The sequence below is a fragment of the Triplophysa rosa genome, linkage group LG14, assembly GCF_024868665.1.
Source record: "Triplophysa rosa linkage group LG14, Trosa_1v2, whole genome shotgun sequence".
In the NCBI taxonomy this organism is placed as follows: domain Eukaryota; kingdom Metazoa; phylum Chordata; class Actinopteri; order Cypriniformes; family Nemacheilidae; genus Triplophysa; species Triplophysa rosa.
Genome location: NC_079903.1, coordinates 22,096,242 through 22,109,429, shown reverse-complemented (window position 1 = coordinate 22,109,429; position 13,188 = coordinate 22,096,242). Strand labels below are relative to the sequence as shown.

Sequence of the window (13,188 nt, the reverse complement as noted above, 5' to 3'; positions counted from 1 at the left end):
ATAGCATCTGCATGAATTTCAGAATTTTAAGTGTTGGCATGTTTCTCTTGCTTTAATCAATGAAAGACCAGAACTTCAACCTGCACTTACTAGAAAGTCTTGTGTTTTTTAGTTTGTGTGTTTTTTGGGGGGGGGTAGTATCTTGATACAATATCTGAAAACCAGATTCGTTCGGATATGTATGATGGTACAACCATGAATATTTCTCAGGAGTTTTTTTCTCCATAAACCTTTTACTGTAGGTTCATGAAATTTACTGCCATGCTATACACTACTGTTCAAAAGTTTAGGGTCACTTTTTCACATTTCAGAATTGAAGTTAACTCAGAACTATAGAATGATAAAAATTGTATTGTGACCAAAATAGCGTCTTTTGTGCATTTATCCCTTTTTCTAGAAGTTGCAGAAATGCTCTAGTGGCATTACAAGCTTCTTGATGTATCACCCTGAGGTGCTTTGTAGATGGTATTGAAGGAGCTCCCATCATCCCGCCATCATTTTCCTTCATGACAAAAAGTCAAACTTTATATGCAATACAATTCTAGTTTTGTAATTAAAGAAACTATTACGGTTTACACAAGCATATTTTTACTACTGGTTCGGACATACACCTTCAGATTAAAAGGTTAATAATGTTAATAGTAATATTGACACCAAACTTTTGTACAGTAGTGTATATATCAAATAACAATCTCATACCATTTCTACTACCACCACATTACTTTTGTGAGGGTGTGCACTAGACTGTCATCCTTTCATGTTGCCTTTCTTCATTTTACAAGTCTTGCAAATGACACTAATAAGTGAAGATTACAGAACTCGGCAGTAGAAACGGAGAAGATTTGGAGATGGTCTTTAATGGGATAAGGAGGAATAACACAGTGAACGGAACGACCATGACCGTGTAGCGTAGAACCCCGTGGAGCGCCAGGAATGTGAGGAGACAGGAAGATGTGCAGGAATTGCGGCCCAGCCCTCATTAGCACTCACCACTACCTGTCACAACACGTTAGCCACAGCATGCTAACCACAGCATGTTAGCCCTGCCGTGACTTACGCACAGCAGGTTAGCTCTGAGCGTGTTAGCAACGGCACATTAGGTAAAACATGCTACCACCGTGTGTTAGCTTTTAGCCACAGTCTCTTGGGTCTGGTGCGCTAGCTATGCTAGGTAAAATAGAAAAGGTACATAAAACTAGTCGGACGAGAGGGGTGAGAATCGGGATATGACACGAACCTGCATTTTATGTCTTAGATTCAAGAGAGTACAAATACACAAAAGTAAATAACTTGAACATGTCTTTGGTTCTGTGTCATGTGACCGATCAGTGTTCCTTTAAAGCCGTCTCTGATTTCCTCGCATGAAGTTTTTGGCAATTTGGCAAACGTGTCATGCGCAATCCTCCCAGAGCGGACAGTATTTGAGGACAGACGATGTAAAGACTTCCCTCATCGGCCACGCGCTGGTTTTCCTCTACGAGCGAGAGGTCATAGGTCCCCAGACAACATCCTCCCAACATTCAGCTCATAATTAACCCAAGCAACTTCAGCATCCGCTGTTTTCCGACTGAATCATAAGGAAGCATAAAAGTGTACAGCGAGTCCAAGGATCCTTCGAGTCGAGATTCCCCCTCCTTATATCCAAACAATCCAAAGCGGGCGTCATCTGTGAGGTCGTGATGATGATTATCACCCCTGACACTTTCATATCCAGACTGTAGTAACTGTTTTTCCAGACACAAACCATTTTCCCCTTCCCGGAAAGTTTGTTTAACTGCTCTAGTGGTCAAATATTTTCTATGGCGCTATGTATATTTACTCGTATCTGCGGAGGGTCGGTCACATGTTGGAGGTTGCTTGTGGTCTGCAAGAGCGAGTCTTCGGAAACAAACCAAACAAAAGTGCTACAGCTGGTGCTGGGTTTGAAGCTTCAGGCTGACTCTTGTTGGCACTGAAGTCCTTGAATGAGCAACATGTTGAAATGTAAGAAAGTTGTTTCATTTATGAAGCACGACAGAACCAAAAAGAATTTTAGTTTGTTTAATAAATAAATGGTGTCAAATAATGTTGTCTCACAATGTAGTCCTCACAAAGTGATTTCTTTTCTTCGATTTCTGCTTTAGGAGATGGCGAAGACTTTTCCCTTTTCTCCTCTGATGACCTGGAGGAAGTTGGAAGAGCCTCTGATGCGGATCCATCGCCTCTGGCCGCTGCTAAAGACCTTCCCTCCCCTGGCCTATCGTACGAGGCCGTCTCGCCGTTCGCCCCCTCGCCCTTCCACCCATCATTCCACACTTCCATGTACCTGGCAGGGGAGGGGCTCGAATCCGTGCCCCCAGACTTTGAAATCCGAGAATCGGGCGTGTCCAAAGGAACCCTGGGCGTCTGGGCCCGTAGGCATCTGGAGGTGGGAGAGCGTCTCGGACCCTACGAGGGACCATTGAGGCACAGACCAGAAAGTGCTACCCAGGCATGGGAGGTAGGATGAAATAATGAACCGATGAAGCCTTTCTCTTACAGTAGTCTGATAACAGGCTTATCCGAGATAAGAAAATCTTCACATGGTCAGGGGGGAAAGCGTGGCAGATAACACGGGCTCGTGCGCCGCTGGTGTGATGTAGGGTTTCTCTGTCATCAGAAGAGAGGCGGTGTGATTAACCCTGCTCTTTATGTTTTATGGTGGAGCACCTTTGCTCTGCTCTGTGATCTCACAGTAACCCCAGATAACGGTTGCCGTAATCCCATTAGTCACAATTACTAGACAGGCGATTGGTCAGTGTTAGGCCAGTGATATCAACACCCCGATTTCCTTTTAACGCTTGATCCATATGGCACATTTTCAAATAATTATGGTTAAAAATAAATGAAATAAAAATTTTGAATAAAGCAGCTTGGTTGTGTGGACATCATTTGCTTTTTTATGTATAGTATATTCGTTGTCCTGTAGACACAAGATGATAATGATGTTCATGTATTTTAGTTTCGTTGTTGTTGATCAAGTGCAATAGAACTATTTTTTTGTTTTTGGATATTTTTTTATTGAGATATTTCTATTTTGAGTCACATATTATTTTAATCTCCCGCAATCAACATACACCACTCCTTTGTTTATTAATGATGTTGTCAGTGATTAATGGATATTGACAGTACTTTTATCACATAACTTTGACTTCACAAAAAGTGTGTGATTTTTTTTAGTTTATTTCTCAGTTTATAGTTTTAAAGAATGAAAATTAATCATTCTAGTTTATTATACGATTATAGATTATAATTGTGCATTATAGATGATAATTGATGATACATTATAGGTCTGCTAAATGACTGAATGTAAATGTGATAAAAATGTACAAATCAGGCAAGTTATACGTTGTACTTTCTCTTTGAATTTAAAACATATTTTGGGTTAATTCAGAATTTATTTGGCAACCATCACACCAAGCGTTTCACAATATTTCACAATATACAAATATGACTCGTGAATGATATGAATAAATCCTTCTTCATTTTTTGTGTACTTAACCCCTGTATGGTGTTCAGCATTTTTTGTAGCTAATGTTTGTGGGTTTAGCGGACACGTGGCATTATTTAGATTTTAAATCAATACAGCCATTAATAATAATACGTTACAGATTTACTTTTTTCAGTTTTTTTCAGGTTTACTTTATTCCAATTACAAGTAACATGGACAACATAAATGAATAATATTTGTCATTGACCTCTGTTGAATCGTATTGATAAAATAGGTGAGGTTTATTTTTTGTGAAAAAAGAAAAACGGGTGAAGAAAACTATGTTTATCTTGAATAAATATAAATGTCTAAGGCTCATTTTTTGCATTAAAGACGGGTCTCACAGACCTGAACGCCACTTAAGGGTTAACTGAAGAATTGACCCTGCGTACAAAAGGATGGACACTTACGCATTCCCCTTAGTTACCGTTTACCGCAGTCTCACAATAACCTGAATAATTTGCTTCTGTCTGGCTTTTCGGTCAATGGCGCCATGACCTCCCTGAAAGATTAGAGTGGTCAATTCTTCCCCTGTGATGTCATCGCAGTGGGAGGAGTCTGAATCCAACTTTCCAAACTCCATTAAACCCCAGCGCTCATAAATCCTGCTTTTATCCAGGTTAAAGACTCGGCTCGGAGCACCCCTCACCCCACGATGGCCCTGTCTATCAGATATTGGTCAGACTACTCTCACCACTCGAACCCGGGTCACAGGACAGGCCAGAGGTCGAGTGTCGTCTTGGTCGGGGTCAGTTTAGGCTAATTTCGCCCGGCTAGAGAGGTTGCAAGAGAAGGTATCAGGCTAATTGAAAGTTTAAATAGAGGGATAAAGAAATTCTTAACCTCATTGAATAGCACAAGCTTTTGTTTACTGCATAATATTACAGCGAAAGCGCGGTAAAAGTGCGAAGCATACAGTATATGTTCATGTCATATTGTGAATTCATAGACAGCCTCGGGGGGGGTTTGCGATAGTGTAATAATAATAATTTAAAATAGTTCGGCATTACGTTTGCAGTATGTGTAGTATGTTGGTCTGCAATGTGAATTATACGCTTTGAACGAAAAGCATTCAGTTTTTATGACATGTTTTCTTTTATGATTAGTTCTGGTCTGTTTGTGTCAGATTACAGTCGTGATTTATGACGGTGACTTAAAAGTTAATAAGCAGTTCCAGATTGTTTTTTAGAAAAAGCGCAGAAGTGTTTTCGTCAGGATGTGGCATTATGGTTTAAGTTTGGTTGGTCTGTGTAATTATGGTTAACTTTGACTCAATCTTGTTGAAAGGTTCAAATTTGCTTTTGTGATTGAAAACACAATATTTTGCATTTTAATCGTCTTGCTAATCTCTTTTTTTTTGCTTCCACGCATGGACACCTGAAGTCCTGCATGTGCAAACATTAGGTTTTAATATGATTGAAAAGTCTCCTGCCTCCCAATGCTAGATTTACAGTGTCTTGAGCAAGCACTCTTTCTCGCTGCCCCTCTCGCTTTATCATTCTCCATGGAAAGGAAGAAAAAGGGTTTCATGAATTTTAATTCATTGGTAATTTATTGCACGCTTGAATAATATGTATTTAAGAAACTGAGAAGCCACAGAGAGGCAGGGAGAGGGATGGCGGAGGGATGACAGCGTGCCGCAGCAGTGCTGTATCACTATGTTTAATTAGCTGGCTGACAGCGGGCCATAACTCTCTCCATTAAGTAAATAAGTTGTAAAGAATTTATGATGAAGTGCCTCATTATTCAGAGGGGATATTCTATGATGGCATGGACACATTAAATATGGTAAATGGCATTAAGCATCTCTCGCCGCCATTCGCTCCTGCTCGTCTGTACGACCCCTCCCGCCGCGTGAGAAGCCGTCAATATGCCAATATGCAAGAGACTGTAAAAATGAAATTGATTTGGTAAATGTGACTGAAGATAGATCTGTTTGCTTTCATCATCAATTCTGCCATGTGGATGAGTGATGTCACCAGGGTACGACAAAGACAAAACCCATCTGGGGGCATTGATGAAGAGGGTGTGTGTGAAACACGTTCAAGCCACAAGTGCTGAAATATTCTACACAACTATGAGCGTGTGTTTGTGTGTATGCAGTTGTGTTGTCTTCACATTTATGTGTGTGTGTGTGTTCGTTTGTCGTTTCGGTGTGTGTGTGACTTTTGTACTTGGCGCATGCTTGTTTGTTTGTTTGTTCTTAACAGGTGTTTCCATGATAGTGCACAGGTGTTTGTTTGTCATTGTGTTGTTGTTGTGTGTGAATTTGTAGTTTATGCGAGTTTGTTTGTTTGATCGTAGCAGGTATTTGATAGTGCACTGATATTTGTGAATGTATGTGTTGGTGTGTTTGATTGTGTTTGATTGTTTGGCGTGTGATTTTTAAGCTTCACAAGTGTTTGTTTAAGCAGGTGTTTGTGTGATAGTATACAGGTTTTGTTTGCCAGGTGTTAATGTGTGTGATTTTGTGCTTGATGCGTGTGTGTGTTTGTTTGTTTGTTTGTTTGTTCATAGCAGGTGTTTGTGTGATAATGCTCAGGTGTCTGTTTTAAATTGTGTTGGTGTGTGTGATTTTGTACTTTATGCGCGTTTGTTTGTTTGTTCGTAACATGTGTTTGATAGTGCATATGTTTGTCAATGTGTGTGTTGTGTGTGTGATTGTGTCATTTTTAAGTGTTTGTTTGTTTGTTCACTCATAATCAGATGTCTGTGTGAGTACACAGGTGTTGCTGTGTGTGATTTTTTACTTGACACTTGTTTGTTTGTTTGTTTGTTTCAGGTGTTTGTGTGATAATGCTCAGGTGTTTCTTTTACATTGTGTTGGTGTGTGTGATTTTTTACTTGACACTTGTTTGTTTGTTTGTTTGTTTGTTTCAGGTGTTTGTGTGATAATGCTCAGGTGTTTCTTTTACATTGTGTTGGTGTGTGTGATTTTGTACTTTATGCGCGTTTGTTTGTTTGTTTGTTTGTTCTTAACGTGTTTGATAGTGCATAGATGTTTGTCAATGTATGTGTTGTGTGTGTGATTGTGCAATTTTTAAGTGTTTGTTTGTTTGTTTATTCATAATCAGGATTTTGTGTGATAGTGAACAGGTTTTGTTCGCCAGTTGTTAAGGGCCGTTCACATTATAACTGTGCTTTCCTTTTCGTTTTCATTCCCGGAAGTCTTTTCTCCAAAATATGACAGCAAAGGCCGGATGGTCTCTCTGAAGGTGCGCTCGTGTCCGGTATGTAAAGCATATATTTTGCCAGCTTGCTGACTCATAACATATAAAATATCCCGCTGTAAACACACCGCTTTCCGACCACTGCAGTCTTTAATTCTGACATAAAACCCACGTTGCGATCAGGCCCGGTTCCTGCCAGGTGCAGAAGGGTGGGCTAGCAGGTATCCAGAAAAAAATGAAAATCTTTTTTTTTTGATAAGATAAGAATGTGTTTTGGTAAAATTATCATTTTTGTTTATTTCTGTGAACGTCTGACAACATTTCCTCAAATTTCATATTAAAAAAATGTTGTTTTTATTTGCATTTATTTGCCAGAAAGAACTGGAGAAAACTGAAATATCGTAAAAAACAAAACAAGTTCATATTTAGTTTTAAACAACACAAAACTAATGTTTGTAGGCCTACATGTATTAGAAAAAGTTAAAAAGATGATTTATGAAATAACCCTGCTTTTTTTAAATGAGTTTATTATAATGCTCTCAGTCTTTCATATTGCTGTTGAGTGACTTTCAACAAACACTGCAATATATGACTTCAATACATGCAGGATTTAAATGATTTATGATGTTATAAATATATAAAACAGACATTCAATACAGAAGACTGCGAGATTAAAACAAAAATAATTATTGTTGATTATTGCCCTTCATTTTGTAATTGTGTTTGATTTTATTGATGTTTTACGCATTAATAAAGCGGTTATGTAAAATAAATAGAAGCCTATAAAGAAAGCTGGCTAAGAACATTCCCCATCACTGAACGAACACTGACTTCTGTTTAATTTATTTAATTTTAATGAATGAATCTGATTACACTGCAGTGCACAGTGAACTTTACATCTTATCCGCTGTTGTGTATGAGGTCCGTGAGCGCGCAGCGTGCCTAAACTAAACTCTTTTGCTCAGTGTTTCGCTACCACCTTCAGCATGAATTGGGGTGTTTGAGATGGAGGGAGACAGATGTATTTGTAAAGCTGGATCTTTCGGTCATTCCTGACGGTCGATAAGTTAAAATCTAGCCTAAATATTGCAAGCAAATAATAGCTGTTTGTTAATGTTACCGCTCGCTTCTCCTTCACAAAATAAGACTGCAAAAACTCCCGTTACAATAAATGAATCTGATTTTACTGCACAATTAATTTTACATGCTGTTTATGATAAACCCAAAGCAAGCGTGCAGTGCGCCTAAAATTCCATTATTTTGCTTCCACCAGCATCTCTGTTACAAGCTAAAGCCACTCTGTGAGGGAAGAGTGACGTTGCTTTCAACCAATAGAAAATACTGCAATTTTTGGTGTTGTTTTTTTATTCTCATTGGGTGGGCAAGACAGACGTTTAGGTGGGCTCAGCCCACCCCTGCCCATGCCTGGAGCCAGCCCTCGTTGCGATCACCAATAGTCAAACGTTATATGCCAAAAACTGTCTCGCAGTCTGTTTTATCGTTCATCAGCTGGAAAAAAATCTGTCTGAAAGTGATCCCAACGATACCGTTCTCTGTATCTTTATCCTTATGGTGTGACCGCGCTATTCTCCCGAATTAAGACGTTTTAAAACATTCTTTTTATAGTGACCGTTATAGTTATAATGTGAACGATGGTCTACTTGCCAGGTGTTTTGTGATTGTTTACTGTACAAGTGTGTGTAGTGTGTGTTTGTCGTGTGTGTGATTGTGTGCTATACAAGCGTTTGCTGGTTTGTTTGCGTGCCTGTACACAGGTTTATGTAAATGTTATTTGTTTTGCGTGTGTGTTTGTTTGGGGTTATGTGTGCAAATGTGTGCAGAAGTGTTTTTGTGAATGTGCACTGCACATGTTTATTTGGTTGTACGTTTGGGTGTGTGCGCTGTATTTCTGGCTGTACAGCTTTCATGTAGATGTTGTGGGGTTGTGGTAAAGTTGTGTCTGTGTACGTGCGACATTGGGTTTGTGTGGGACTCGTGTTGGGATATCTGCACAGAGATTACGAGGGAAGTTTGTCACTAAAGTGCAGAAGCTCTGTCAACCGTCATCACACATTTGAACTTGTAGTCCTTGTGAGTGTGTTTTGAAGTGATGAAAGCTGTCGAGTTACGAGTTCACCTGACTGTAGTAAACAAAACAACCACCTGCCTCACCAACACGTTCTCACACACACACACACACACACACACACACACACACACACACAAAGCCATTGTGCTAAGCTTAAACATTTTGATGTGCTCTGATTATCTGTGCAGGTCAGTGTGCTGACCCCACGGAGGTGTGTATGTTTCACACACATATGCAAGTGTGTGTGTGTGTGTGTGGTGGAGGGGGGTGTCCAGGAGCTTTTGTGCACCTTTTGGGACACCGATAGATGGGACGTTGGAGATTAGCCCCGTGTGTGTGTGTGTGTGTGTGTGCGTGTGTGTGTGTACGTGGTTGGAGATTAAGAGTGTGTGTGAATAGGGGTGAGGGATTAGTCCTCCACAGCATGCCCGTCTCCACACTCCTCTCTTTTTCTAACCCTGCTATCCCGCTCTCCGTCCTCTCTCTCTTTCTGTCCGTCTTTTGTGCCGAAACCTTCCGTCTGTCATTCTCCCGATCGCGTCTGCTCGATGCGTCATTCGTCCTCAGAAATATTTATCCGCTCCTTGTTTTCCCACATTCTTCCTCCGCGATATATATTCCTCCTCTCTTTTTCATGGCCCGAAAGGAAGTTTAATCCCTGTCTCAGAGTAACCGACCTCACACACACCAGCCATTCACGGAGGCTTCTAGAACTCATCTCATGTGTTTTTATGAAGCATTATGTTTTAAAGTATTCACATTCATTCACGCACTTGTTCTCCGGGGGACAGAGAAGGAACTAGAACGAAAGATTAAGCGTATTGGGTCTCGAGTGAATTTCACTTGCACTTTGTTTTAAAGAAACATTCCAAATTTGACGTAGCATTTATTTCTAATTCATCAGGGAATGTTATTCTGACGAAATAGAAACGTTTGTTTTCATAAGCTTTCATCACTTTGGTCATATTAACCAACTTAATTTTCACACGAATGTCAAGCATTGTGAATTTAATTTGAGATTTCTGTCAACGAAAAGTTGATTTTCAATATGTTGCAGACCCACAGAATGAGGGAATACACAAACTAATCTTTAAAGCGAAACGGCCCATTTTGCTTTCTCTGCATCTTTCCGTGTCTCTCAGCGGGATGGGGAAGCCGGAGTTAAATACTTATAGAGTCGGTATAGAAATGATGTCAGAACAAAGGCATTTTTAGCAATGGTAAGGTGTGTGGACGTGTCACAATGCCAGGTGAGGGGGGGTGCCGCTAAAGGTCGTGACCTCATTAGATGTGTAAGAATAGGGGGGTGTGTTTGGGTGCAGGGGGTGTACCTGCTGAAAAGCTCTGTGGGGAGGATGGGGCGGGGTTTCATTAGAATGAGCCTTCCTCTTCCTGTCTCTGCCTCTATCTCAGGCCTTCCTTTCTTTTCTACACCAGACAAGAATGCAGACCTGCTGATCGGGCTCGAAAAGACTCTTTTCACATACTTGCTGAGGTTTCCATTACAAATGTAGGAAAGTAAGTGGTTGTAGATCACTGAAACTTAAAGGGATAGTTTACCAAAAAAATAAATAAAGTGTCTGTCATCATTTATTCGCCCTTATTTAGTTTGAAACCTGTATGACTTTCTTCTGTGAAACACAAAAGAAGATATTTTGAGAAATGTCTCAAAGTGGTTTTGCGTCCATACAATGAACGTCAATGGTGGCCAGTTTTGTTCGTTATCAGCGTCATACAAGTTTGCAGTGACATGATGGTGACTAAATGATGAAACAATTTTTATTTTAGGGTGAGCTGTATCTTTAACTAGGATAATATAAGCCAACGGTTTTACTCTGTACATGAAATGCACATGACGCTCGGCCGTGGCCACTAGGCGGCTAATAGCATCCAAAAATCACTTTAGCTTTATATAGTACCGTGTTAGCACTAAAATACCGTTACACTCAGAATTCCGTGTCCTATAATTGTTTCCACCCCTGAAACCTGTACAGCTCAAGCAAACGTTAATGTTCCAGAAGTTTTCATGGAAATATGTTTGCATCAAATTGTCAAGTTGTCAATCGCTCCGGCTGATGCTTATGTCAGGGTTAAACCGAAAACATGATTGCCAGTCATTTCTGGGGTAATTTCCTAATTATGAAAATACTTCAAATCTAAGCAGATGTGTACCAGTGACCTGGAAGCTGTTCAGTTTTCAAACAGACATGTTTGAGTGGTCTTGACAGTATGTTTTGGTCTCCGGGGTTGCGTTGGAAAAGACTCATGTTTTTCAATATCATGTCTGTAACCCAAGATTGTGCCGTTAATATGAAGGAGCAAGACCTTATTTCAAACATTCCTGCATTTTGGCGGATTGTGGCCATCCACAACCTGTCTTGCTCTTTTTCCATCGGTCTGTCTCTCGCCGTGTTTTTTGCGTACAGTAGACCCCATTGATTCGATTGAAATGAACGAGGGATAGAAATGCAGTGCATTCTACGGGTCACTTTTGTAAAACACAACGGAGTGAATTTGTATAAATTGTAAAGCCATTCTTACATAAATGGCCATATTTAAGTAAATAAGACAAACTTGTACTGCTTGTGTTGTGTTTGGGATCTAATACATACTGAGATGCGTTGTTTACATCTATGACACAAGAGTAGCATTATTAATAGAGACATATTTCTTATCATTTTTCACACAGCAGTAGTTAAATATGACAAATATGTCATAACTAATGTGTGTTCTCCATCAAATCAGAGTGTAAGGTAATTCTACCCTAATCCTTACTCATACATAACCCTTTTTTGCATTTGTAGATTTTGAACGTTAGTGTGGTTTTCTTCATGAAAGCCATTGGCCGATCCCCAAAGCATAGGTGATATGGACAATTTGTTCTCCACACAATAATAGAAAACCTGTCACTCATATAAACGGTTTCGGCCGCAACAACATAAACGTTATGTGGCCCAAACTTAACTTCCGGTAGACCTCTGCAAAGAATCAATAACTGATGAGTAGTTTTAAATGAATTTAATACAATTCATATACAATAAAATATGAATATAAATTAAATGTCAAATAAATGGTTATATTATAACCAAACACATACCGGAAGTTACCTTCGGGCCAGCGTGTGCATCTGATGAAACAGTCTACATCAGTGGTTCTCAACAGGGGCGCCATGACCTAATTTAAAATCAGACAAAAAATACGTTTTAAAACAAGATATTTCTTATTATTTGTCCATTTTTATATTGAATAAACACTTTTCGAGTTAATATCAAGCTCTGAAATATTTTATTTGGGGTCGAAATTTTTCTTAGAATATTGTTGAATGCAGTGTAGTCAAAGGCCTTGTAGTCAAAAAACCCTGATCTATATGCACACCAGAAATAAGTGTGAATATTTCAATTATTAATGCCACCATCATTTGTTTTAATCTGAAGTTCTTTATTATTGTATTTACCATTTTTAAACATGATTTTGTTTGATAAACGTTTAGATTGTCTAGACTTCCACTGTTTTCAGACATGGCAAGTTATGTTTTCTATTTCCTAACTCTAAAATGAACTCCCACACAAATCTATTGATGTAATTAGATGTAAAGTTTTGGAGACATTTTAAATCATACAACTTTTTTTCACTATATTTATGATTTTTGATTATATTTTCACTATATTTATGATTATCATTTTTGGCCCTCTCAATATAACCAAACCTGTACATGCTGTTGAAATATCTGGTTTGCAAACTGATGTTTTAAAACTTTTACTCAGTAATTCTCTCTCTCTCATGCTCACTGATATTGTTTTTAAAGCAACTGAAGGAGCAGAAATAGAGCAGTGTGTGTGTGTTTGTGTGTAATTGTGTATGAAGTTGTGGTGTGTGTGTGATTGGAGCTGACACAGGCTGTATTATCATGTGTTTTACGTTAGCTCGCTCTAAACGTCTGTGTGGGGTAGACAGTTCAGAAATGCCACTCAACCTGAACGTGCACACACACACATACACGCTTACCTACTCAACTAAGAATAGACCTCAGCAAAACAGATCCAGTTACTCTAACCTGAGGATGAAGGGCGGTCGGGTCGGGGGGAGAAAGTGAGAAAGAATGAGAGTTCGCCAGAACCAAAACAATAAGTCCAGACAAGATCAGCATAAAACGAAGAACTGACTGCAGGTGAAAGAAACATGAAAAGACGAGAAAGAAAACTAGAGGAATTATCATAGAGAGAGAGAGAGTGAGAGAGAGAGAGAGAAATAGAGAGAGAGAGAGGGAGAGGGAGACAGAGACAGAGAGAGAGGGAGAGAGAGAGAGAGAAAGGGAGAGAGAAAGGGAGAGAGAGGGAGAGAGAGAGAGAGAGAGAGAGAGAGAGAGAGAGAGAGAGAGAGAGAGAGAGAGAGAGAGAGAGAGAGAGAGAGAGAGAGAGAGA

The 13,188-nt window shown here is 39.5% G+C and overlaps 1 protein-coding gene across 1 annotated transcript in view; it reads left to right on the top strand.

Annotated features, from left to right (window-relative positions):
* Positions 1 to 13,188, top strand: part of mecom (MDS1 and EVI1 complex locus) — a 138,695-nt gene that overhangs the window by 50,352 nt on the left and 75,155 nt on the right. The window contains 1 exon segment of the mRNA XM_057351660.1: positions 2,124 to 2,479. Coding sequence (XP_057207643.1) covers positions 2,124 to 2,479 — 356 coding nt within the window.